The following is a 27515-nucleotide window of genomic DNA, read 5'->3' as shown; positions in this document are numbered from 1 at the left end:
ATTGAAAGAGTACTGTACGCATCAGTGAATCCAACAGCAGGAGGATTAAAGTCAATGATAATGTGTGACGCAGCACTCATTCTCTCCTCTAAGGGATGGCAGGGGAGCCAGATCACTTCTCGAGGCTTCCTGCAAGGGGCGAGTTGGGCAGAAGGGACTGAAGACCTGCACTTCTTTTGTCCATGATGCAACCTTACATATCTAAATTTGATCTCCTAGGTGCTACCAAAATTAGAAATGGATGTGAAGGCAGTTGCTAGAATAAAATGACACTCTTTCAAGTATAGCAAACAGGATTAGTTATCTGTACTGCAATCAGAGAATGGTGCCAGATTCTCTCTTTGAAGTTACTGCTCACTCGAGGTAGTTGGGTTTTGTTAATTACCATAGCATGTAAACATTGGGAGGCTCTTTGTCTGCCAGTAAGCTAGTTTAATATTTATACTTTCTGTACAAGAGACAGAAGATGCATTTGCAACTTGTCCTGTGGGCCAACAGATTCTTCCACTGCCAGATTTTGGTGCATTTATGTGATCAAGTTTCCTCTGCCAAGAGCGACCAGCATTCATCCCTAATTCTTCCAATATAAATATTGTCTCAGAAGTCCATGGCCTTGACCTGAGTTGTTTTCAAACAGGAAGGTGGCATTTTTTTCAGACAGTCAGGTCTAGCAGAAACTCAGTGCTCAGTTTCTAAGTACCAAGTGTTTCTTACAGGCAAGAAGGTAAGTGGTAAACATTGAGATGCAACAGTTTCTATTTTTCTCCTCCATGTCGAGCAGCTAACTAGGAAGAGCATCTGTCTAAAATTTGGCACAATCAGTGCTTCATCCTTAAAGGGCTTAATTACGGTGCTTGAATTACTGTAAATCTCTCTATTGATTGGGAATAAAAAATGCCTCCCTCAGTCTCATCCAATTCCTTCACACAATTATGCATAGCTTTCTCTTATCATTAAGAATATATAATTTCAGTGTGAAATTTCTGACACTCTGTCTACTGTATCAGACAGCTGACAGACTGCCAAGCTTGTGAATTCTGGCATTCATTGAGAGACCAGCATTGCAGCTATTTCATAAGCAGTGATTTGAATGTCAATACTGCTACCTAAAATCAAGACAAGAAGGTGGTAATATTAAAAAAGAGTGTTTTCCATCCTCTGCAAAGACTATATTTTTTCCACAAGTACGAACTTTAACTAGGAATGTAGGGATGGCATATATGTAGTAGAGAAGGAAGAATTTAGATGCTTGAACACTTCATGTGACTGCCTTCGTTTTCCTTTCCTTAAGGCTGCAAAGCACCTCACTTCCTGTGTGTAAGAGGTTATTTGAGATTAAAGGCAGGTCATTATACCTATTAGTGTTTATTTTAGATTTAAACTCCCCAGTCAGACCCATTCCTCATCCCCAATCCAAGCCTGCCTTTTTTCATAAGTGGATGAACCTAATAAGAGCAGAACTTGATCTTCTTGTTCATATCTTGGCTGTGAGAAGCCCTTTCTTCCAATTATCTCAATAAATAGAGTCTATCTTTTTTTTTTCTCCTTTTTTGTAGCTGTCATAAGTTTACAGGCTTGCTTGGTATTCTTGTTCGTTGGGTTGGATTTTTTATTTTTGGTTTTTTGTTTCTTTCAAGAATTCCCTGTGGGTCCATTATCAGCAATTAGCTATATACAGCTAAGCTTTGATCAGCACTTAACTCTACTGTTCCTTTGAGAGCACCAAAGTGTTTCATATTCTACATTAATTATAAAAGGAAGTATTTGTTTGTCTTCCTTAACAGGTGAAATATAAGCACTGCTCACAAAATTTTCATCAAAGTGATAGCTTAGGCCAGCATGACTAATATGCTAGCAGTTCTTGCCTGGACTCATAGTGAGACCCAGTGTCAGGCAGACATTACTACCAGGAATTAAAAGACAGATGATTTTAGGTCTTTGATGGATGGAGGTGCTCTAATGTGCTGTGAATCAATTGGAAATTTGACAGAGCAAATGTTCGAAATACTACTTCTGAGACAGAACTTGATGAAGTTCAAACTGCAGGTAAACATAATCCAAAAGTGATCCTAAATATCTGCTCTCCTTTTAAAATAAGAAAGAAAATTCTGTAGTATACAAGTACCAGTTACTAATATTAAAAAGTGTTTTGGCCTTGCCTTCCTTGCTTCTGTGCAAAAGAAAGTGTAGAAGTTACTATTAGGAAATGACCGTACAAAAGGCAAAGCAGGGGAGGATCATCTAACCCCTTCCAACCAACAGTGCAGGAATGCGTTCCCTGTTTCATATTTCATCCTGGATTGATTTGGGGGAGTTTAAGCTGCAAGGATGGGTCTCCTAATATGGCACAAGTTTTTCTGTCCCTTTGCTAGGAAGATTGCTTTTTAAGACCAGAAGAAAGAATATTATACTGCCCTCTTGGAGCAAGCCATTCATAAAACTCCATTTTCTCCTCTGCTTAAGAGCATGGACAGCAAAGTTCACCTGCAGAAGGAAATTCAAGGGCTAATAACACAGCTGATTCAGAAACAACTATCTTGACTGATTGAGTTGACGGTAGTGTCTAGTGGTGAGAATTTGCATTGTCCCAGTTCATTGACCATAGAGCGAGCATTCAGTGAATTTTACCCCAAAGCTGCCATTGTTCATTGTTGGCATTTCCATTGTTCACTCCAAAAGTCATGCTTTTTGTAAAAGAAACATCCAACTACTCTTTCTTCTATAATCCCCTCCTACTTTCCCCACGCTGTCCCAGGTGTTTGCATACAGAAGGGCTGTTCAGAGGACAATGTTTCTAGTAAGCCATCATATCAGAACTCACCAGTAACTGTCAGTAGAAGCACTTGAGATTCAGTAAAAAATTCTTAGAAAAAAAAATGCAACCCTTCAAAATGTTTTTGTTTTAACAGAATATACCTGACAAAACTTAAATAATTGGTCCAAATAGCACTAATGCATTGGAGGACTTTTTTTCTCATTTATAAGGAGTTTTTTCTGGTTTTGTTTCCTCCCTATACCTCCCAGCCCAGAACGTTGCAAAGAATTGAAGAAATTAGTGGATTTTGATCCAACACTGAGAATTCCATGTTCCAGATAATTTGCATTATTGGCGACAGAAGAAGATGGCATTTTTAAAGTGAAAAGCCCTAATTTTTCCTCTAAGGTGCATGTCTATTCTGGTAGTTTCAGAATTGCTATGTGGGTCTACTTTTTCCAATATCCTGTAACTTGCACAAAAAAAAAATATTAAGGCTGTGACTGTGAAGACTTCTAATTTCATAAAGGCAGAAAAATGGTTCATATCAAGGATATGCTTGTAACCCTTTAACACTATAGTTGAGGCATCACTAAAAATTCAGGGAGTAAAGATTGACCCCATACAGCATGCTAGAACAAAAATGACCTTTTACAAACAATATGGTTAATAATATCTTTTAAATATTTTGTGGTTGGGGAAGTGTAGGTATTTTTTTTATTTGTGTTTAATATGCATTAAATATTAATATTAAACAGTTAAATAACTTAAGTTAAATTCTCAGTTTATACTTAAGCTTAAGCTGATGTCAGTGGGACTTTAAGTAAACTCTGTTAACAGAGTTTAATATTAAACAGCCCTCCCTCAGAATGCCTAGAAAAGCAGGAGTGGGGGTAATTTTTCTCCTTGTTCCATTTCAGAGAAGTAGGGAACAAAAAAAAAGATTTATTAATTTATTTTTTAAAAAAAATCAATACAAAATTTGCCCTGGCAGCATACAAAGACACAGCATTTTTAATACTGCTTCAGATTTTTTTCCTTTTTTTCTGAATTGCTGTAGTTTACTTGTCATGCGAGCTCTTCACAGAGCCACACTTAGGAGGAGAGCGGTTGGTGGGATGGGTGCGGGCAGTGGGATGAGCGAGAAAGGGCGACTGCAGTCTGCAGGCTGTAATGTTCACCTTTGACGTAGGGCTGTGTAATGGATTTGTTTACTCCTGATCTGTCCTGTTTCTGTGCCTGTGTTCAGAGTTTCTCTTGTAATCCAGTCCCTCCAGGAAGGGGAATTCAACTGTGACTGCACATTAGTTTCTACTGTCAAGAGTCGAGCGATTAGTTTCTGTGCTTATAGTCTGTAATAAGGAGTGCTCTGTAATTTAAAACTGCAGCAGTGCAGTCTCACCTGACTGGCGGAGTTGACATAATTTTGCAAAACATAGCCAGAGAGCTTGCTTTGCTTTTCTTTTCTTCTGTGTTATGGTCCTGTGGAGAAATGTATTACTGAATGGATCTAGTGTCAAACACTTTCTCAAAATCCTAAGGTGTCAGTGAGTGTTTACTTTCTTTGCAAGCTCAATTCTTGGATGCCTGGCTGCAAAATAGAATTAGAAAGAAGGAATGATAGTTTTCATCTTTGCTTTTATTTTGTTCTCTCGCTGTTCTACTTTTGATCAATGTCTTAATTGCTGGGGATTTTATATACCTTGTGATCACCAGATCCAGTTGTTCCCATTGCTTCTTTAGTTCATATTTATGTGAAAACACAGCTGGTCTTAATAATGGGTGAATACCTCTCAAAATTGTGGACATCTGTAAAGCTGAAAGGTCACAGCAGCCTCGCAACATGTGTTAGTTCTAGGCTGAACAAACTCTGTTTCTAGCATTTCACAGGTTTCATCCATTGTTTGGTTTAGACCTATGATCACTACCCCCCTTCCTTTTTTGGAGAAAATCTAAACTGTATCTTCCTTTGTAGCATGGTGTATTTTAACTAAGACTCAGTAAAAAAGTTCAATTAAAAAAATTGCTTCCAATGGTTTATGTGTAACAGTCCTGGTAGTGTATGTCAAAATGAGATTTGCCTTTTACTTTGTACTTCCCAGTACTGCTCTCTAGCTGAAAAGTGTCCCCATTTGGTGTTGGTTTTCCCATTGCCTTTACTGAATAGGCTTTTGCTCATTTCCCTGCCCACACCCACTTTCTGGACCACTTTTCTACTTTAGCAGGGTCATTTTGCATTTCAATTTTGTGAATTTGCAGAACGCTTTTATGTGGGATCCATTGTAAAAACTCTTCCTCTGAAAATGGCAGATGCAAAATCATGCATACTATAATGAAGCAAAATTATCATTCACTGTGTTAAATCAACGACATCTGTCATCTTTAATGTCTAATCCTAATTATGGTCTGTTTACACAGTCCCATGTCCCTTTTCCATTCAGTGAGTGCTGCTGTATTGCAGCTGGCTGTGGCAATGACCATGCTGAGCGTGCCAAATGATGGTACATCTACTGCATTTCTGTGGTCATCTAAAATTTCAAATGTCATTAAAATGATGGCCAAAACATGGATTTTGCCTGCAGTCAGTCTTTAATCACCCTTTTAGGTGCTGCAAAGTTCCATTAACTCCATTTACCCTGAGAGTAATACTAGAAAGTTGAGAAGTGCAAAACCTAAGTTCAGACTCTGTAGATTTACTCTGTTATTGAAACTATGGTCTTGTAAACAGCAGCCCATGAAAGAAAGAGAAAACAAAGTATGCTGTGTCCTTTTAACTAAGTTAGCTTCAGGATGATGGTGTTTGAAGTAAACCTGATGGCCTGCTGCAGGAAGACAGAATGCAAAGGACAGCATTCCCCAGCTTGGATTCTGGAAGGGAACCAGATGAAGTGATGTGCGTAAGCCACAGATGAGCTTAGCATTTCCTGGTACAGTTCAATCCATCCCTACACAAGCTGTAGGTTTTAGGAAAACGTCTTTGGTGTGTCCTGACAGCAAACCGTTGGCTCTGTGCCACAGCTGCATGAGCAGAGGATTTCAGGGAACCAGTAGCACTTCTCTTGGGCCAATATGCAACTGTTTTCCAGGATAGAATAAAAGCTCTTTGCTCTGTTCTTCGTGTTTTGATTCACACAAGTGAGACCCTGGCTGCTCAGAAAAACCTAGGGAAGATTCAGAAAAAGTTCCTAAGGTAAGTAAACCTTTCCAGTACAGTCCCCAAACCAGATGGGAATCAGCTGTTTGAAAGCAACCTTTGTAGACCAGGAAATAAAGGAAAACTGAGTAGCTCTATTCATAGCTTCAGCTAACAATTAGGTAGCATAGTATGTAGACCAGAACTCCTGGAGCATCCTCACCACACCCACCTTACATTATAGTCACAACCCACTTGCTGTCCATGTGGGCTTTGCAGGGTTACTGCATAGAGTAACTGCAGCTCTCTGGGACCTATTTGCTGTGGGCAGGTCATGATTTGAAGCTGTCAAGGTACAAGTATCAGGCAGTGTGAAAGGGCTTGCTGAGACATGTAGTTAGAATTAATGTCACAGTGATAATGGAAGAATCTGAACAGGAAAGAGGTGTTCCCAGCTGTGACAGAGAAATGAAGGCACACACTTGTCCATTAGCAACTCACCCTGTATTTCTTTGCATATTATAGATTTGCAAGCTAGTTATTATACTACTGTGATTTACATTGCCATGAAACACGAGAGTCACTAGTAACAATATTAATTTTACCTGACCAGTCATTTTAAAACATTTTAGGAGTTACTCTTTACAACCTGTAAATGGCACTCTGTAGGCTTCTGTGCTTTTGCCAGAGCATCAGTATTACTGTTGCCCCTTTGTCAGCCTGCTCTAACATGTTCTTTCCTGAACATGTTTAGTTCCTGAATTTCAGCAGCAATGGAGGAAAGAATCTCATTAGTTGTCGTCTTCACAAAGTTACTTAATGATGTCAAGGAATGTGACCGTAGTAGTAAGGTCAGAGACGAATCACTGTGTATTTGAATGACATAACTGCTATTTGAAATACCTGCACTTGGTACCTGTTGGTGACGGTGCTCTGTTGTTAAGCTCACATTGGAGGGTCAGAGAATGTGCCCTCATACATCCTCTTCTGCCTAATTGCTGTGATGGGAGTTAACCATTTGCAGTTCTTAGACCCTCGGTGTGTAGCTATTTCTGATCATTTGAGAAGCTACTGCTGCCCAGAAGAATTTCAAGGGAACTTCCACCTAAAAAAGAAAGTAATGAGTTCTTTTCTTCCTCCTCTATCCATCTGTAGTAATACAGATAATAAATAGTTAATAGTAAAAAACTGGTGTAACCACTTCTGCAGCAAAAGATATTCTATAACCCCACATTTGGCTGGGATTTTAGGTATAATTTTTCAGTCAAAAAACCCCTCTTGTCTCCTGCTGACACAAGAGTAACAGAACAGGAATTCATGAATTATGGTGATAATATCTGCCAACACTGCTGTAGGTGCTTTAAAAAAAGATTCATGAACATTTAATCTCCTTTTTTCACTACAGCGCTCCTAGTTCTCCAGCAGTTGCAGCAGGGCACAATCTGATGGTGAACTCGTTGAAATAGGTTGGCCCCTGCCCCCAGACACATGTTCCTGTTTCCTCTTTGTCAGAGATGAGATTCTCAGAGTGAGTCACATCTGCTTGTTGATCCAATGGACATCTCCTCCTGAGTGTGTATAATGACTAGATGCAATGGAAAGCAGGTTTGGATGGAGGCATCAGGGCCAGTCCTAGCAACAGCTCTCAGACAAGATCAAAGACGTAGCTTCACATCATGCTTCACATTTTTCAGTATCCTGCGGTGTACTTCAGTGGCTGTTGAACATCATCAGCCATGGTCTTCCATCTGCCAGGAATCCCTTGTAGCACAGCCATTGTGATGTGGCAGTTTGGGAGGGATAATGCTGACGTGAACAGCAGCCTTCATCTTCACACTTCAGTGGTCCTCAAAACAACCTTTTAAAAGAAGATAAAATATACTATTCAGTTGTAAGGGAAGGGGGAACTGTGACCATTGCTGATTTTAAGATTTCTTGTGTGGGGACACAGGAGAGCAACTCCAAACCAAGTGGCAAGTGGTGGGACTTGTTAACTGCCTGTAGTGCTGCTGCTCCTATTGCAAGGGGCCTCCTTTTGGGTTAGAATGGCAGAAAGCAATTTCTTTGCAATTTGGTAAATTGATGCTTTTCTACATAGTGTTATTTGGCTTTAGGATTTCCTTGAAGTGCAGGGAGGGAAGGTTTAAAATTAGGGTTTATTTTCCTACTGCCAGCCCTTCCCTTTCAGCGCTGGAAGGATAATGTTATGGACCTTGTGCCAAAATGTCTCTGTAGGAAACATTCATGGTCCTGCACAGTAATGTTCTTCTTTGGAGCAAAGTCCACTGATACGGAATCAGGTATTTATTTGTCTTTTACATTTTTTAGCCTGGTTTGTTTCAGAGAGGTGCAGAAATGCTGTTTTCAGAAGCCAGAGCACCAACAACTGTCAAAGGCACAAGTGCTGCTGGCAAAAACTGCTGGCCAGGCCCCCTCCACTGAGCCCTGAGAAATGCTCTCTTGTTTATCCCACAGGCGACCAGCCAAAAACTAGCTGCTCAACACACAGCTGGTTTGACTGTCCCTCAGAGTAGGCACACAGAAGGCTACTCTAGCGCCAAACTTCTTTTCAGGCCACGTGGTGAGCTGAAGCCATTCATTCCTTTGTGCAGCTGCTTCATGATACAAAAGGAACTTTATTATGGATTTTACTCCATGCTAACAGAAAGCCAGTTGAATTCCCTTAGCCAGTTTTTGAGTATAGTCAATGCATCACTAGCCTGTAAAGGCAACTGATTTCTTTAATACAATATCACCTAATCCATCAAGCAAGGGAGAAACAGCTGGGTTTTAAATACTGACCTAAGAAGTAATTAATATCTTTGATTATTTTAGCTGTCTCCAGTTAAATACTTCTAACAACATTTTCTCTATTTCAAAATCAATGCCATAGTCCAGTGGCAAAGAAGGGAATGATTGTATCCACTCACCTAAGCTCCCTGGGCTTGCTTAGTCACTGCAGTGTCTAGTTGCTATGTCTGACTATAAAGAAGAGGTTGATGATAGGTTTAATTGATGGGATTGCCTTTGAAAAGCCCCTGTGACGTTTTCTGGAATTTAAAAACAAGACCACCATCCAAATTCTACTTTAAACCTGTACTGATTCCTTCATCCAGCTCTGCCACAGGGCGTGTCCCTCCTTTTTAGGTTGCTGGCAGGTGCTGGTACATCTGGCTGTGCTTCCTCTCCTCACCTGTCTGCTGGAGGCTCTCCTCTCCCATGGGCTCTCCTGCCTGCCATGCCTCAGCTCCTCCAACTCACAGTCTTGCATCTTAGCTCTAAAGCACCTGCAGGAGTGGCTAAGCTGCCACATTGGGCTTTCCCCTAGAGTAGCGAAAGTGTTGGCATCTTTGGGTAACTGCTCTACTGCTCTGACCAACAGAAGATGCAGCCACTTGCTTACCTTAGGCTGTGCAGCAGCAAAAGGGATAGCAGTTTTTCTTTCGAAGAGCTTGCAGTCGTACTCATGGTGGTCACTAAATCCTGGAAACTTCTGAAGCCTTTCATGGATAGCAGTAACAAAGGCAAAAATCTCCATAATAATATGTATGACCACACGCGTTTGAAAGAAGGGTTTTTGTTTGGTTTTGTGTTAAAGAAACTTAGGGAATTTATGTTAGTAGGGTAACAAAATGACCACCTGTATTAACAGCAGTGCTTACCAAGGGTAATTACTTCCTTTTTTTTTTTTTTTATTTTTGTTAAGAGGAGAAAGCAAGGAGTTCTGAGGGATTAGATAATAGTGAAAGATCTTTTCTTTTCTTCAGATAAATATCTAGGGATCACCATTTTCATTAAATTGTATCTGAGGATGTTGGATGTATTTCTGAACTACTGTGTGAAGTTTCACTGCTATAGCAACATGAATCTTTAATTCCTTATTTACAGCCAGTGCTGATTTCCCATACAACGGTCAAGCTATAGGAGATGGAGTTAACAGAAACTCTGCCATTATTGGAGGTAGGAAAACCATCTACTTTTCTAAGATACTTTGCAGTATGACAGTGACAGCTGAATTGCAGTTGGTAACATATTCAAGCTATTTGCTAAGAGCTGACTGTGTGGGGAAACTACACCTGAACAAAGATAAACAGAAATTTGTGTAAGTCCATTCAGGAACATCGTCCTAGTGAAATGGTTTGTTCTCACCTAGTTTGTCCCCTCAGATTCAGTTTTAACCAAATGCAAAATACTGATATTCATAATCCATATATTAAGCATCGACGTGGGGAGCTATTTTGCAGTAGTTACTTCTGTTAACAGAGTGATTCATTCATATGAAATGGCAAGGACACATTTCCAGTTACAGCAGATTCAACATGAATCTGTCAAACACTATTTGCTCTTGACAAAAAGTCCCTCGTGATCCTGTCTTGCTTTTTAGGGGCCAAGTTCTGCTGTAACTTATGTGCCGGAGAGTCCCATTCAGTGTGATAGGTGATGTTAAGTAACACCAGAATGGGAACTTTGAATTAGCATTCAGTTGGAGACATTCTGGCCAGCTGCCTCCAGAAATAAGGATCCTGATTAATTTTATGCACACATGCAATTTTCTCTGCCCTGTCCCGTAGTATGGAAATGTTGCACCGTAACTCTTCTGGGATAAATTTGCCACTGCATCAAATTCTGAAGGCATATGAAAAAAAAAATTGTAAAAATTGGCCTAATAGCTTTCAGTCAGTTCTAAATTAATATCAAATGACATACTGATGGTGGGTTTTGTTATGTAAAGCAACACTGCTGAAAAGCAGTCTAATGGAATTTCCTGTTTCTTTTGCCTGCCCCCCGCAAGGGTCTATGTTTCCATATCCAGGTTTAGATTAGTTGCTTTAGTTTTGATTTGATATGTTACTGTTCCTTTTTAATTTTTGTTTTTATTACTACTTTAAACTTTTCCTTAATACTTTGAAACTTTAAAATACTATAAGGATAGCATTGCATTCCTCAGAAAAATTCAGGCCATACCTGAGCAGGCTGGCTGTCTAACACATCAGTTTACAAAAGTGGCATAACATATTTCTGGCTGGTTACAAGATATTTTTAACCTGAAAATTGTATGATGTCTTCATTCTGGAAGATCCTCATGTCTGAGGAGAAGGGCCAAAAAAGGAACAGTGCTGTTTTAGCACATAGTTACCTATGCCTAAGAGGGTAGGATATACGAGACTTTCTCCATAACAGGGCTGAACTGCAAACAGACCATTGCAGAGGGAGCAATTAAGGATAGGTATGATGATAAAGCAGCGACATCTGTAATTATGTGGAGCCAGTGACTAGTGAGTGGAGTGAGCCAAACAAAATTTCAAGGACATGTTGAGGGGCTATGATAGCTCTATACGGCCATTGACTGGAAGGTATACATCAGTGATTCCAGCCTCAAAGAGCTGCACAGGCCGTGACACATCACCATTTCACGCCCGTGTTGTGGGAGCGCTCGGCACCCTCTGCCTCATGGTCAGCATAGCTCACCTCTGTAAGTAGGTATTAATGTTGAAGTTTACCTACAGGGTGAAAGTCACTAGCAGGCTCTACTTGGTCACATTTTGTATATAGCAAAAACTGTATAAATATTAGAGCAGTGGAAACCAAGTAACTATGGTGATGTTTAACTGCCCAGGTAGCTTCGGCTCAGCTAAGGAGTTGTGGGATCCTTTCTTTGTGTCAAAATCTGGTGCTCTCCTTGCTAGCGGCATCTTTTCTTTCCTCCTCTGTGTAGGTGTCATCGCAGTGGTGATCTTCACCATCCTCTGCACCTTGGTGTTCCTGATCCGCTACATGTTTCGCCACAAGGGAACCTACCACACCAACGAGGCCAAAGGGGCAGAGTCAGCTGAGAGTGCCGATGCTGCCATCATGAACAATGACCCCAACTTCACGGAGACCATCGACGAGAGCAAGAAGGAATGGCTTATCTAAGCCTACGGGGATGGGGCCTGGGGTGGGATATGAGCTGGGCCAGGGTGGAACTGGGATGACTCTTACAGTGGGGAGAGAACACTCTGTGTCGGACACTTGAGCACATGTACGGTAAAAAGATCAGCACAAGTGGAGGAGCAAGTGACAGGAAAATACCACTGAGACTGGAGGAAAAAAAAGAATATCTCAAGCATTTAAGAAAAAATACTTTTTAATATTTATTTACAGCAAATTGCCCCTTCTGTATCCAAACAACTACAACAAAGAGCAGTGTTGCAGCTTCAGCATTGGTTAAAATTTTCAGTAATACCTGTCTATTTATGTGTGTGTTTAGAGGAAATGAGAAATGGGGCTGGTTTTTTACATTTTTTAAAAGCTGTTTAAAACATGGGTAGTTCTGTCCTGAGAACAAGTGGCAGACTTTTCTTCCCAGCATTGTGTTCCTTCATGGCTGGCCATTTCCCCACAGGCTGCCCTCAGCCCTGCACCTTGACCATATCACCGTTCATTTTGGTGGCGTTGAACCAGGGGTTCAGGGCTGGGGGTGGGACAGGAGCGTGAGGATTTATGCAAGTCATACTCACCAGTTTTTCAGCATGTCATCAGCCTGTGCCAACCCTGGCAGGATCCATCTTGACCCAGGCACTTTGTTGATTGCATACAATTCTAATCAGCAATGTAAAAATACTGTTATTATGACTACTACTGCTACCAGAGAGGATGATCATAAAGCACAGGAAGCTTTGGGGTTTTTTTTCTTACTATTATTTTGTTGGTCTCTGAGGGAGGATGATGCTGTGTGAGTCTTTGACCTAGTTTGTTCCTGTGTCTTTGGCTATGGCACTGGTGACCCAAGGCATGTGCCAGTTTAAACTCAGCTCTACCTGTGGCATATTGGCATATACTGTACTTAGGTGTAAGCATTGTAGTAGGGAATTAGAGCCAGGCTTTGTTTGCTTCTGTTTCTTTTTTATAGGCTGTCGCAGAAATATTCGTACAGCTCTAGTCAATGCATTTGAACCCACGGGCTTCAAATAATACTTTTTTTCAACTCTAGCATAGCAATTTATTCTTTAAATCCTTTGTTTCAGTCCATTTGTAAGGAAAGCCTCTGCTGGCAGTGTTTGCACAGGCAGGAAGGTGAGGCAAAGGAGGCTTGGAAACTCTGCCCAGAGAGCGTGTGAGAAACACACAACGCACAGTGGAGAGTTACTTAATACAGAGATATACCTGAAATATTTTGCTGTCTTTGTGAGGCATTTTTAAGAATAGCAAGGCCAATGCCAAGTGCAGCATTGCACCCCACATCCCCTGTCAGGCCAGGGAAGTTATAGGTGTCGCCTGAGAAGCAGTAAGGCAGCTTGTAGGAAAGGCAAAGGGGCAGCCTGAAGACCTAATGTCCTTTGATGGCAATAACATAGCTTTAGCTTGCTCTCTGTGGAGGAGCGTGGTTCTCCAGTGCTCTGATTTGATAGGAATTTGAGGCCTTAAGGGACAGTTTTTGCAGTGGAACAGAATGCAGGAATGTATTGCAGGGCATTTGCTGTGTGCTGAAAGAAGAGCAACAATACCAAGAATTTCCCTTTAAAAGTATTTATGCTCGTGACAGTCTTGGATTTGCTTTATCTTTAACATTGCTGGGCTTAGTATGCATAGATTTAATCATTTTTCTGTTCAAGAAAGATTTATTTTTCACCCAAATCTGCAATCTACTACACTGAGCAGTGCTGGCATCTTTAATTTTGTTATCTTTTTGGTTGTATCTTTCATTATGCTAGTCAATGCTTTAAAATGAAGAAAAAAATCACGGAGAAGGAAGAAAATATTGGAGTCTTACCAGACAAAAAGTTTATAAGCATAATTTGTCAGACAGACAAGGCCAGATAGTTTGGGTTTTAAGAACAGTAGCCTAAAATCCTCTTCTGGATATATTGAACATAGATATCAGAGCAAATCAAACACATTGATTTCTTCTGTTTCTGGATTTGGAATTATCATACAAAAAAGTTGCCAGTTTCAAAATAAATGACTGTTTCTCAGGTAACATTATATGGCAGAGGGCAGGGATAGGGGTAGGCATAAAAATCACCTCTGTCACTCTTGTGCTCTGCAGTCTTTTGCCTTGCCTCCAGTATTAACCTCTCCCTCTCTTGTGTTTAATCGAGCAGATGAGTCCTTATTCTTATTTAATCGTGTGTGTAAGATAAGTCTCCACCCCTTGGAGAGTATCAGCATGGAATGGATCTAGGCTGCACCAGTAACTAACTATTCCCCAAAATACATAGCAATCATGGATGTCTTTGTAGGATTGAAAAGGCATTCTCTTCTCTATATTATTTTATGTTTAATTTTATTTTAATGGTATTTTAGTCCACTCTGAAAAGTATCCTTGCCTATAACTTCAGGTTACCAAGAGAAATGACTATAGCATCATTCGCATAGATTGGGATTTGGTTTGCAGCAAAAAGTTACTCATCTGAATTTAATATCTGGGAGGAGGATCAGATTTATGTATCCTAAGAGACTGGAGTCTTCTGCTGCTTCATGTGGGAGAGACAGACTTAGCAGCCACAGTGCAAATTTGCCAAATGCCTCAGGATGGCACCTAAGGGGAAAGATGGCTTGGTCTCTGTGCCTAACCGAGTCCTTGGCGAAGCTAGGGACAGTTGTCTGGGTTATGGTAGCGAGGCCCATGATGTCTACTCACTGATTTTCTAAAAGATTACCAGCTAATCTCCCACAACCCTGTAAGCAAGAATATCTGGAAAACAACCTTTGACCATTGCACAAACAATAGTTGTAAATTAGTGTCTTAAATTTGAAAACCAGGTTTTAAATTTCTGAAATCAAGATGCAAGCATCTGCATCTCTCCACTGACTGGACACCGTGGATCTATTTATGCGAAGTTCATTAGTGCTGTATTAAAATGTTGATAATCTTCAATCTTGTCATTATTTTTGTGACACAGTCACTTTCATAACTCTAGAAACTCTTTTAATTATTAGAATTCTTGTTTCTTCTTAAACTGGACCGTAAGTATGATATTGTAGACTAGCAGCTGGTCTCTGTATAGGCATTTGGTGACTGTGGGTGAATTCCCACCTGTCTGCTTTGTATTTCATTTTTGAGACTGGCATATGTTTAATTACAGGCAGTGGTCATTCAGCAGCCTCGTAGTGAAGCAGGAGCAGGCTTGGAGAAGTAGCGTGTATATTTTGCTAGCACTATATCTATTGTTCCTCTGCAGGCGTATTACGGAGGTTGAAGCAACATCCATAGTTTACTTCACCCACTCATTTGTGCCAAAAAGCCATGTTGTTTGCCAGGTACTATCCATATGCCTGTACTGGGAAAATCTGCTGGAGGGGAGAGTGAATCATGCTTTTATAAAACTCTCTACTTTCCCCAAAGAATATTAAAATAATCAGTTTCTTATCACCTCTTTTTAGCTGCTTCAGCTATTTGAACTGTGCAGGAAAATGTAGCGTCTCGTACTGGTTGGGGAACCGAAGTGTCCCAGTTCTGTTTCTAAAAGGCTCGTTCCTGATTCCATGGGAATCGATGGCAAAACTGCTGCCAGTGGTGGGGAGAGCAAGACTGGGCTGGGGACTAGCGCTCTCAGTGTTAGTGAAATATGTAAGCAATATTTCGGATCCTCATTCACAGCACATGCAGAGCACAAGGTAATGAGTTCTGGAGCTCCAAAGAGCCAAAATGGTGGAAAACTAATTTTGATGTCAACCCAGCCTCGAGGGGAAATCTGCAATCTAGTCTGGTGGTTTTGAATCAAGTCTTTCACACAGTGCTTATTCCATATTGATTGATAGAAAATTCAGATGTATTAAACAGGAATATGTATCTTTAACTGGTACTGGAGCATTTCCGCTTTGTATTTTTCATGTCTTAAACGTTACCTATACCTTTTATATCTCTTCTAGCAGTTACCACTTCAAAGGTACGGCAGCATTTTAATGTCATGCTCTAGGTAGCATGATGTAGGTGAAAGGATGGTCAACATAAATATTTTAGTAAGACTGCCAAACCAGTGGTGTATATGTACAAGTTTATTGTAGTGACAAGAATTCAGTTTAAGAGTCTAGTAAATAATTACATTTTAATAGCAGATGCATCTAATTTCCAGGGTATCTGTTGAAATGTGAAGCTATCTCAGTTTGACAAGCAAGAGTTTTTAATATGGTTTCTCCCTTGAACAATTTTACATTCCAGCAAGCATGGTGATCCTGAAAGGTTGTCATTTTTGAAAAGTGGAACCTAAATTCTGTTAATCAGATTTCATTATCCATCCTAGAGAAATGAAACGGAAACCTTGCCTTCTAAAAGCAACAGCATGTAAACTGGAATGAAAGGAGGACAACATGTATATATGCCTAATATCTTCTGTGAATGTTTTTCCTTTTAACTAAAGTTCTATTAGAAACCAGATTGGTAAATAAAAAAAATAAATAAACCCCAAACAAATGAAATACTAAATAGTTTTAATTACCTTAACAGCTGTTTCCTCATGTTTTGTATGTTCTGATCATTGTCTGTATTTTTTTTCCTTCTCTAGTACCAGGAAATCAGTTTGGAAAGGCCTCTTAAGAAAAGACCCACAGTACATAAAAAAGGGACTTCAGAACGCAGTTATACATAAGAAGAGAGGGTGCTAAAACAAGGGAAGATTTACTGAAGCGCAAGTATGTTCCTCCTGCATCAGGCAGCCCTGATTATCTGTTAGAGAGGAGAATCTCAGGCAGTGTAAATCTGTACTTGTTGAGGTGGGCTGAGGATCTGAGCGTAGGGTTTTGGTAGAAATGACTGCCTGTCTGAGGTTATTCCCTTTCTGATCACTTTGCAGATAGCAGCAAGCAGTCTGCCATCAGTTCTGCTCACGTTTGTTACTGCAGGCTCTGTGGCATTGCCAGCTTCACAGGAGTTACACACTACAAATGGCTGAGTGTGGGTTGTTTGCCTTCCTTTCCTACTGTAGCTCTGTCCTTTCCTTTATGAATGTGAGCCTTTTATTGAAATCAAGAAAATGTATGCCCAGCTCGACAGACTTGTGTCTGTTCCTTTTAATAAACTACCTTATCAGGCTTTAAAAAGTTTTTATGATGTGAAGCATTTTATAAAAGAACTATGTTAAGTGCACTTGAATGGGAGAGTGTGAAATCCAGGCAAAGAAGCATCAGTGCAACAACTATCCAAGTCAGAGGGACTGTGCTTGTCCCAACCTGTCTACAGTGTGAATTGCCTTACCCACCAACCCAAAGCCCTGGCCCCGTCCAAGACCTTAACTTATTTTGTGAACTATAACAGTGGCAAAGTCTTGTGACCACATTTTGACTGTTCATTTGTACGGACTGTTGTAACCCCTAGAAGGAGAGTCATGCTTTGTACAGGAGTATTTTTCACTTTTATAGGAGAGCTCTAGAACACAGAGATGGGAGTGAAGGCTCAAGTTTAAAGCTCTTCTCATGCTTGTACACTGTGACACGAAGAGTCTCTGCTTCTTGCTGTCACCACATGGGTTTCACTGCAGCCAGAAGTCTGTGGGTGTGCATGTGCATCTCTGAAATCTAAGGCTATTCAGGATGCGATGTCTACAGCTCTTGGGTAACTATTGCCATAATGTGGATATATGGTGGATAAGATACCAAACTTGCTTCAAATCTATGAGCCTGTAGTGCTAGCAAAACCACTCGCTCTTGAAATTAAGTGCATTTTTGGAGATAAACTCAGACTTTCCCCTACAGTAGTAAGCACATATGGTGCCTCAAATGAAAGCAGACTTGGACTTGGTTACCAAAAAGCATTTATTTAACAATCTGTAACACAGTTCTTTTAACACCCTATTTGACTCTGACTTTCACATATAAGCAGACTTTGGGAAGCACTGTGCTCAAACCCCTGATCATGCCAACAACTTAAGAACGAGGAAGGAAAGTGGATGATTCGTGGCTTCTTTACAAAAGAAGTTTTTCTAAGAAGTCACTTCATGTAAAAAAGAAAGATTTGGTATCAACAGGTTCTATCGGAGAGAATTGTTTCTTTTGACTAGTTTTCTATTTTCAAAACATCCTATAAGAAAAGTTAAGCAATTGTTCCATGTGATATATAGCACAACCAGAACTTTTTCTGTGAAAAGGGGGTAAGATAAGCTCTGCAAGTATACATACAATCAAGTAACATTTAGTGCATCTCTGTGATGCAGCAGCTTCCAATAATGTCTACTTATGCTCCCACTGCTATTTTTTTCCTTAATGGAAAAACGTCTGGATTAAACAATAAGCATAAGAAAATAGTGTGTACCTTTTGTTTTACCATAGATTATTTTCTTCCTTGGTATGTAATAGGAAATAGCAAATGGTTATTTCCTTAGATTCATAGTATTAATTCTGCTGTCTCCAAGGGTCAGAGATGTACTATCACCATATTAATTATTAGAAACTAGAGGTATTTATACTGGTGATATTAAACAACTGGCATTCTGGATTCTAGCAAAGAGCTGCTATAAGAAATTCTTATTTATTGAAACCCATGTCAAGGAGGGTAGATGACATTTTCTGACAAGTAAGAAAAGTACTGGAATGACTCTGGAGCAGAAACCTTTTGAGGGAATGTTTAGCATGCTGAACAATAAGCTATACCAAAACAAGTTTCTTCTTGCCCTCCAGTTAGGGATTTGGGGTAGATACAGTGCTGCGGTATATAGTCGTATACCACCACGTGTCCATTGCATTTTTGGCCAAAATATTTGAGTTGCTCCCATCTTTCACATGCGTTAAAACAGGCTGTTGCAAGAATACAGCTGAAGATATGAAGCTTAAGTAAGCTGCTCTAGGCTGCTGGTGAGAGCACAGAATCACAAGTTCCAAGCTCTTCTACCTGCTGGTCTGTCCTTGCTTAGAAGACAATTCTGAGATGCGTTGCTGCCTGTCCCTGTCCATTGTCCCCTTTCCCCCATCTTACAGAACCACAGAACAGCCTAGGTTGGAAGGCACCTCGAAAGATCTTCTGGTCCAACCTGTCATGGGAAGGGGAGCCTAGATGAGATTATCTAGCATCCTGTCCAGTCATGTTTTTTTTCCCCACTGACTGCATTCTCAGAGCTGTAGGCTATCAACAGGCTCTTCTTTAAGACAGACTGTAAGAGTCACTGGAGCAAGTCAACAAACTCTTGAATCAGCCAGAAAGCAGTAACTTTAGATGACTCACGTCAGGTGGAAGCAGGCTTCATCTGGAAAATTTCCAGCCTAACAGCTCTCCTACATTTAGTCATGGCTCTAGTTAGCAATGGAGCAACCAGCCAAGTCTATGTATTTTTTTTTAAACCCATGTGGAGGTATGTGAGATAAATAAACTTGGCTGATTAAAGACAAGGTAGCTGTCCCCTGTATGCTAATGTTTATTCTCTAAATTGTGCATCCTCACGGTTATGGTTCATGTGTCACTGAAGGAGCCTGACCTTGGCACAGTCAGTAAATAAATCATTCACACGCTGGCCCAACAGTCCTGTACTCCTTTGTCTTAAAAGTCTCCATTGTGTAAATGTTTAAAAATAAATCTGTAGTTTACCATCATAAAGCACTGGACACAGTATCAGTAGCCAGTTGGAATTTATTTCTGTTATAAAATCAAGGTCTGTCTACAGAGTTTTCTTGTGTAGCTTGCACTAACAAGACGTTTATCCCTGAAACATAAACTACTGCAACAGGGCAAGGTAGTAAAGAGAAATTTCCTGTGCTGCGCACCCTGAGACGCAACGTAAAGTCCCTTTTGTTACACAGTTCCTGGTACAGGTGTAAGATCTCTGTACACATCTAACACCTCCTTCTTTCCAAACCCCCTCACCCACCACTCCAGGGCCAGCAAGGAAAGAAATTGGCTGAGAGTTCTGGGGTTTTTCCCATTTCTTCCACTACTTTAGAAATGTTCCCTCTCACTGATAAATTCATCACCTTTCACTGACGTCCTTAAACTCCTTCCCAGCAATGCTTGCTATTTTGATCAAGGTGAAGACTCTCATTTTCCTAAAATGTGACTATTGTAGTGGGAGAGTTGTATGCCACTAAATTCCTGTCATCTGGTATATTTGCAGCTGGTTTTTATCTGTTTATAGTACTGTGTGACAGAAAGCAAAAGTTTGGGTTCTGCCATCTGCAGCATTATTTTATAACTTGTTTGTATTTGTTCCAAAATCACAGCACTGTCTGCCAAAAAGAGTCTGAAAATGAGGCAGCTGCACCTTGTTCCATTAAGCATACTCACTTTATTTTTGCTTGGTTCAAGTTTTCCCAAGAGATACCAATACTAAAATAAATGTCTAGCAAAAGCCAGCTTCTATTTTCCGTAGGGCCACAAGATGTCAGAATTAACCCTCAGCTATCCCTTTCCCTTGTGCTTTTGTGGCACATATACAAGGCCACTGGTAGCCTCCAAAGGAAGACACAAAAATAGTGACGTTATAAAAGCTTCTAGTGGTTTTAGTCTCTTGGTGTTTTAAAGGTCCATCTCAATAGGGGCAACAAGTCAGCACTCTTACAGATTTCAGTTATTAGCACATCCAAGAAAATTCTCAATATGGTTATTAATTTTATTTTCATTGGTATCTCAGGGAAAAAAATTAACACCTCTGTATTTGGAGTGCCTGAGATACTATACTCACCCTGTTGCAAATCCTGCATTGTGTCTGATCTTTTGAAGCTCCAACTATTTAAGATACAGGATCAGAGTCACTTGAATAAAGAAGGCTAAGATGTTGCTTGATTCCCATTAACTCTTTGAAGCACAGGGAACTGGCTTTCCACAAATCTGTTTTGCACGGTCGATCTCACTTATACACTGGTAGGAGGATCTTTTCTTTCGCTCTGCTCTTCAGTGGATCAAGACCCATCAGTGGGCTGGGCAGATGTCACATAAAATACCTTCAGTCCTAGTTTACCGAACCATGCATCGAGCAGCCCGAGTCCAGGGAGTTGCTCTGATACAACAGCATGATTTGGCACAATATTCTCGAAAGGCTTCAGCTCCTCAACAACCCTGCTACCCCATTTGACTAGTGCTAATTAACAGAAGCCTGCTGGAAATTATCTATACTGACTTAATCCTACATGTGGATGCCAACCTTAACTAAGAGCACTTCATTTCATGGGGATTAAGTAGATTTCCCACACACACACACTACGGAGTGCTTGGGCTGTGCTCAGTCTGAAGCTTCTTACTGACATATATAAATAGAGATATAGAGATAAATAGATATTTTTATGGAGATGTTTTATAAGTGGCCTTTACTTTGTGCATGGTAATTATTGCCAAACTCGTTATTTAGGAGCTGCAGAGTGGCTGGTTCTGCGGTCTTTAGAAAGCAACCAGCTGTCTCTGTTGCAAGGCGGACTTGGGGTGCAGGCTTGGATTTTGATTTTTATTATTCAGCTATAATTTGCATGGTTTGGATTTGGGTTTTGTCTTGGTGTCTTTTTTTTTTTTTTCTTTCCTTCCTCATTGGTTCTCTGGCAGGGACACATTGGGCTCAAGCAGGAACTTATTTCTCAGCCTTTGAAAGATGGATTGAAGCCATCGGTGCCATGTAACACTTCAGAAACACCTGCCTTGCACAGCCCATGATGTTGATCAGTGCGAGTGCCTCAAAACATGGTTTCTTTAGCAAGCTATTGGGGTTTTCACAGTTTAGTGAGGTGGTCCTGTTTCTCTAGCTTTGCTTGGCAAGCTAGCAAGCTAGGAACAGGTGGGCTATGGGTATAGCCTCATGAGCAGGAAAAGGGGTCAGCAGAGACTAGGACATGAACAAGGGTTCAGAAGTAGATTCATAAACATAGCAGTAGCAAAAGACAGTCAGAATTGCTGCTGAGGCAGGTCATTTTACTTCCTCATCTCTTTTATTCCTTTTTTTTAAAATGCTCTCTGTTTGTATGCCATGTCTGAGTAATGCATCTCTACCAGCCAGCCAGTTCTCAATAACCTGGGATCTAGGTTAGAGGTAGAAATGCATCTGTGCTTTCCTATCAATCTCGTTCCTGCTGCTGTGGAGCAGACTGTACCCAGGAAAGGACCAGGGCCATTAGCTATTAGGAAAGCAAAACCACCCTCTCACCCTTTCCCTCCAAACCAGGTTGAAATCCAATCCCAGGGTTATGTGCCTACAAAGCTGGCCCAGTTTCCTGGCAGGTGAACCAAGACCTTGTCTGTTTGCAGTTATTCTAGTCCACAGGTTTCTTTCTTGAGCACAATTTTCCCATGGGAAGCATAACCAGGATATGACAGTTACCCTATTTAAACAAAAATGTGTATATTAAAAAAAAAATCCTAATCTGAAAGTATAGTGTATCTGAGATTCCTCTGTTATAGACATTTAGTCTACAGATTTATGGCTACATTTGCTATGTTATGCTTGAATAAACATATAATTCATTGAAATACACAAGACTGATAAAAGTAATATGATCTCTTTAAGGAGAATAAACTGTTTGTAAATTTATAAAGAGTATAATCTGTTAGGCCTTATTTGAAGTATGTACTGTGGTTTGGTAAAAGTACAACATTAAAAGAGCCTTGCCAGATGAGGACTGTTTTTTTGTGTGTCTGTGTGTGCAGTTGCTTTTGTATATTTGAAATCTTCATTTAACAAAAAAAAACCCCACAGGCTGCGTGTATAAGTGCCTGAGATGACATGCAGAGTGCTCGTCAGATTTCTGTGTACAGTGGCTCCAGGGAGGGGACAGTTGAATCTGTTTTTCTGAATAATTTGGATCCAATTTTGTTTGATAGCACCACCGACTGGCTGGAGACTTTTAAAAGAGGATTTTATAAAATTAATTAACAGTAAGAATTCAAACTAATGCTGCCACTGCAAATCCAACCGGTGTTTATTTTATGGGGGAAAGATCTAGAGAAGCATTAGGCCCTTTCAGGGAAAGAGCTGGTGTGCCACGGCCTGCGGTAGTTCAGCTCTTTCCCCACACACCTCGTACACATCTGTCCTGTTTGGATGGAGTGTATCATTCCTGCCCGAACGCACCCCCTGCATTTGAGAAATTACTGGTATTGCTCATGAGGTTACTTGTTATGGGGAGAGATCCTAGAGGCTGCTCTTCTTGCAGGCACCCTCTTGCCCGGCCCCCAGGCAGGCCAGCAACAGCTTTGTGGTACACAGTGGACTAGGACTCCTGCTTCTCCTGCCAGCTCCCCCTCTGCACACAGCCTAGCTGACACCCGTGGGTACTGAAGACATGTCAGTGCTGCCCGTGGGACAGAAAACCATGCTCCTGTACTCATGAAGTGCTGGGTGCTTGCACTGATGCAATGGCCTGCTGCCAATTTTGAGCAAGGGGTTTTTTTTTCTTCTAGTGAAAGACTTTAGCTGTCTCCTTATTGCAGGCAACTCATCTTCCCTGACGTCACTAGGTGAGCCCTTCCCTGTGATTCAGCAAGAGCAAAAAAGGGCTGCCCAGGCATTTGAGGGGGGAATCTCATCTCTGTAAGCCCTCTGGTTTGTTAATGGAATCTCAGGAGCCTTTGAGTGATGTAGAAACACCCAGGGTAGCTCAGAACAAAGGTGCATCTCATGCCATAGCCTGATTTTGTCGTGCCCAAAAGCAGATGCCTAGAGACAACAATAACGAGATAAGTACATAGTGCGGTATACTTGTGATACTTCCTCAGAAGAGCCTCTTGGCTGGCAACCACATGTTGTTTAAGGACTTTTGGGGACAAAGGTGTTTTTATATGTTTAGTCATCTTTTTCACACCTACTTGCCATGTGCTTGTGCAGAACAAGTGGTGTCTCCTCACCACTCCAGTGATTTCAAAACTGCAAATTTCTGTGCTATTTAATGTATAAAAACAAGTAGCAACTGAGCAAGCAGGGGAGTTTTTTCTTTATCTCTGCTTGCTAATGAAACAACCTTACCATATCTTAAAGCACAGATACAAAAGAAATTTCTCAAATGCAATTTGCACAGTCCCAATTACATTTCTGTATGTGCCCATAAAGATCACTGCATTTTGTGATACATTGAGGACAAATTGCATAGTCCTGATCCTCAGATAAATCTGCAAGCCCTGTGTGAATTGACTTCTGACTGATACTCCCTGTCATCTCCTAACAAGATTTGCAGCTTGACCCCACGTTGCGTGTTTAAGAATTATTTTTATCCATGACTACCTCAACTACCAGTGTTCATGGATATTTATGTCTCTTGTATGAGAGGCAGACAGATGCTTTGCTTTTTGGAGCTGACTGCTGTTATCCCCATTTAAAGTCAGGCCACCTTACCCCACCAGCTTCAATCTGAATGGCCACAGCTTCTGGGGAGAGAGGCAGGTCCCCTATGCCCCAAAAGCTGTGCAGCGTGAGCTGCCCAGGGGGACCCGCTGGGGTATTGGGTGGGTGCAAAGCGGGAAGAGCAGCACAGACAGGGGCTGGGAGGCTTCCTGGAGAAGATAGGAAGACAACAGGCTTCAGGGATGGCAGTAAGAGATTTTTTCCTAAGGCACTGAAAGAGTCTTTGTCAAATTTGTTGCAACCCAGGAGGGCCTGGAAAATTGTTCGAACTGAGGGCAAGGCTGAAAGGCAATGCAGGCAAGGGAAAGATCAGCTTTATTTCTGTTCTGACTGACTATGGATCCTGATCCCAGGTAAACCAAGAAAAACCAGAGATGTCTTACCTCTCCAAACCTCTCCATTCCTGTTTACTTTGAATTACCTCTGTGGTGTTTCATGATGCATTCGGGCAGAAATCTCTTCCCAGGGGAGGGTTTTACCTCACCTTGATGACTGGTCTTCTCTGAATCCCACCAGTGTGGCAGCACCCTACAGAGGTTTGTGGCTGGCAGATCTCCTGGCAGAGCTGCTCTCCCCATAGACTCAAAAGCCACTGGAGGAAAGAAAAGACAGCAACTGTTATGGCTTCAGTTCTCCCACCAGCCTTTGTGCTACTCCCTCACACCACACACAGCTTTTTGTACGTCTCCATTTTGTTAGTAACCTTAAGCACACATGCAGATGAAACACTGGTTGTCCCCAAACTGTAGCCAACACGCTTCAGCTTCTGTCTTCAGCTGAAAGCCCTGAAGACTCCGAAGAGCTTCAGCTACTTCTCTCCCTTCCAACAAGCGTGAAATTCACTGATGCTGAAAATGCATCCTTGTGGTGTCTGCTCATCTAATGAGGCCAGGTCTTTCTGACACCTTTTCCCCAGGAGTATTAGGAAGAGAACCTTCACCAGCTGGAGAAAGGTTTCATGTACCCTCTCATTACTGATGGTTTGATAACTAAGATGAGGCAAAGAACTGCATAGATAGGGCAGTTTCAAATTGCTAAGTATCTTAGCAGAATATGGTGAAGGGAAGGGTAGAAGCGAGGGGTTTAGCAGCTTGACTTGATTTACAGGGGCTAAGGTAAAGATGCATTTTAAATCCTATCAAAAACTAAGCGTCAGAAGTCAATGAGACAGGATTTCCCTTTGCAGAGTTCTGCTGGGTAAGCCTGTTCATCTCCAGATCCTTCAGTTCTTTCATGATGGGATGTGGGAGGCAGGTTAGCATTACTGGCCTTTCTCCATTTCCAGATGCCTGTGCATGTTTATTTAGTTGAATAAGAAATGAAGTGAAAGTACTATTTTTGTGTGTAAGGGATTTGTGGGGGAATACTTTTTACTGTTTTGAAAGAAGGCTTAAAGGGCAGGGATTCAAATCACAAGGCTTAATTAGTAAGTTAGATTATTTTATTTTTTTTTTTAAAGAGAGGGAGAGAGCAGTCCCTTAGGTGGTTGAGGGAGAAAGGAGCAGAAGAGAGCATGGTTTCTGGAAGCCTCCTCATGTGCCCTCGTCTGGCTGCCAGCGCCCTTCCCTAGGGCAAGCATTTCTCAGGTTAAGGCACGTTCCTGGTTTGTTGCCAATTATTTTGGTGGTCCACCAAGACCAGCTGTAAGAAACTTCCTGCAGGTGCTTGCAGTGCCATGGCTGGCCATCTACGGTGTCCCAGCCACCAGTCTTCACACCAAGAAGTTATGTGAGAGCTGCTCTGTGGTGGTCCTCTGTGTGAAGGGAGCTGTGAAAAAGGTGAACCTGTGTGTCATGACACAGAAACTTGGACATGGGGAGTAAAGTGCCTTGAGAGGTACCATCAGACACAAACTCACAGTTCCCACCACAGCAGGAGCACCACGGAAACTTTAAATGGGGCTATCCTTGCAGGTGGGCAACCAAGCAAATAGGCCAAAACCTTGCTGACACCTGCTGCCGCCCAAAGGAGGGTTTGCAGGTGTGCAATGATAATGGTGCAAAAGGAGCATGAGTGGGCGTGCTCAGGACCTGCAGGGCATGCTCAGCCTGCAGACACAATCCCTTGCTCAGTTGATGCTGACTTTAACTCAGCCCTGGTGAGGATGCCAGCTCTCCAGGACTGCTTTTCCCCACAGCAGGTATGCCTCGGGGAACAGGACTGAGGTTTTAGCTGCTGGCTACCCACGACCCATCCAGCAGTGGGTGAACTGCAGCAGCTGCATACACATCTCCATGCAGCTGAGGGTGTAATCAGATCCCCTCCCAGAGCAGCTGTCGTGGATGAAGGTGTTTGACATGGTTATGATTTAGTCAGTTCAGAATTTATTAATAGCATAAGGTAAATGAATGGTTAAATTTTAGCAGCACTTAATGATTGACTAATTTTGAAGATCTACAAGTCATTCACTAAAATATATTATGATCAAAACAGTGATTTAATTACAGATTCAAAGATGACAAGATTCACACTAACCTTCTATAAGGTATCTTAAATCAAAGTATATAGATACAGATAGATGGATAGATAAACATAAAACATACAGGTGCACACAGACAGACATAAATATTTGGGCTCAGCGATACATGCCACCCACACTCGTAAAGGCAAATGTGTGTATTTAAACATGTATGTAAGTAGGGAGGTGGATGAAAGCAGCTAGCTTATAGTGAAAATTTCCCTCTTCAAGTTTGGAGCAAATACTCACAAAGCATCGGCATTCCTCAGCAGGCGATACTGAGACTCAAGAAGGCTGACTTCGCCCCAGCCTCCTGTCAGCAGGCGATTCTCAAGCGGTTTGTGCCTGAGAGGCGTCCCAGCTCGGGGGAGATGCTGGTCACAGCCTGCTGCGATCCAGGAGAGCTCTAAGGGTCTCGCTTAGAATCGCTGTTTATAGGGTCCGAGACAGCTGACTTTTGTCAGCTTTGGCCTAGCTCGGATGGCAAAATATTCTGGTACTTTCCACCAGCTGCACAGACTCAGAACTTTTCTGGTATCCGCCCATTTTGGGCCATGGCCCACGTACAGGTGCACCAGGCTGTCAGGAGGTGATCGATTGTCACTATTGTTCCCAAGCAATAAGGGAGCAAGACTGTCGCGGTTCAAGCACAGACGTCCCAGGCCGTTGCCGTTACCAAGGAAGCCAGAACCGGGCACATTAAGGGGGTGCCTTAATGCCCTGGTCTGCTGCCCAGGTATGTGGCCCAGAAAAGGGGGCAGAAATTGCACCAAGTACAAAGCAGCTCAAGAGAGGGGGGTCGCACCACCACAGCAGCCCAGCCTAGAGCTGTTTTAGCCCTGGTTAACACTGGGCACTGCACCCTGTCTGCAACAGGCAGAAGGGCAGTGGGTTTCATGAGCCCCTATTAAAGCGAATTCTTTGAATGGTGTTAGGTCTTTCTAACAA

General features: G+C 41.6%; 1 protein-coding gene across 2 annotated transcripts in view; it reads left to right on the top strand.

Moving 5' to 3' along the window:
* Positions 1-16393, top strand: part of CNTNAP2 (contactin associated protein 2) — a 1227525-nt gene extending 1211132 nt beyond the window's left edge. For both annotated transcript variants that reach the window (XM_054815498.1, XM_054815497.1), the window contains exons 23-24: positions 9777-9848; positions 11605-16393. In XM_054815498.1, the coding sequence (XP_054671473.1) occupies positions 9777-9848; positions 11605-11804 (272 nt within the window). In that variant the 3' untranslated portion in view covers positions 11805-16393. The remainder of the gene's footprint in view (positions 1-9776; positions 9849-11604) is intronic.
* The last annotated feature ends 11122 nt before the right edge of the window (positions 16394-27515 follow it).

This window comes from Grus americana, chromosome 2 (assembly GCF_028858705.1).
Source record: "Grus americana isolate bGruAme1 chromosome 2, bGruAme1.mat, whole genome shotgun sequence".
Lineage (NCBI taxonomy): Eukaryota > Metazoa > Chordata > Aves > Gruiformes > Gruidae > Grus > Grus americana.
This window is presented reverse-complemented; position numbering and strand designations above follow the sequence as displayed.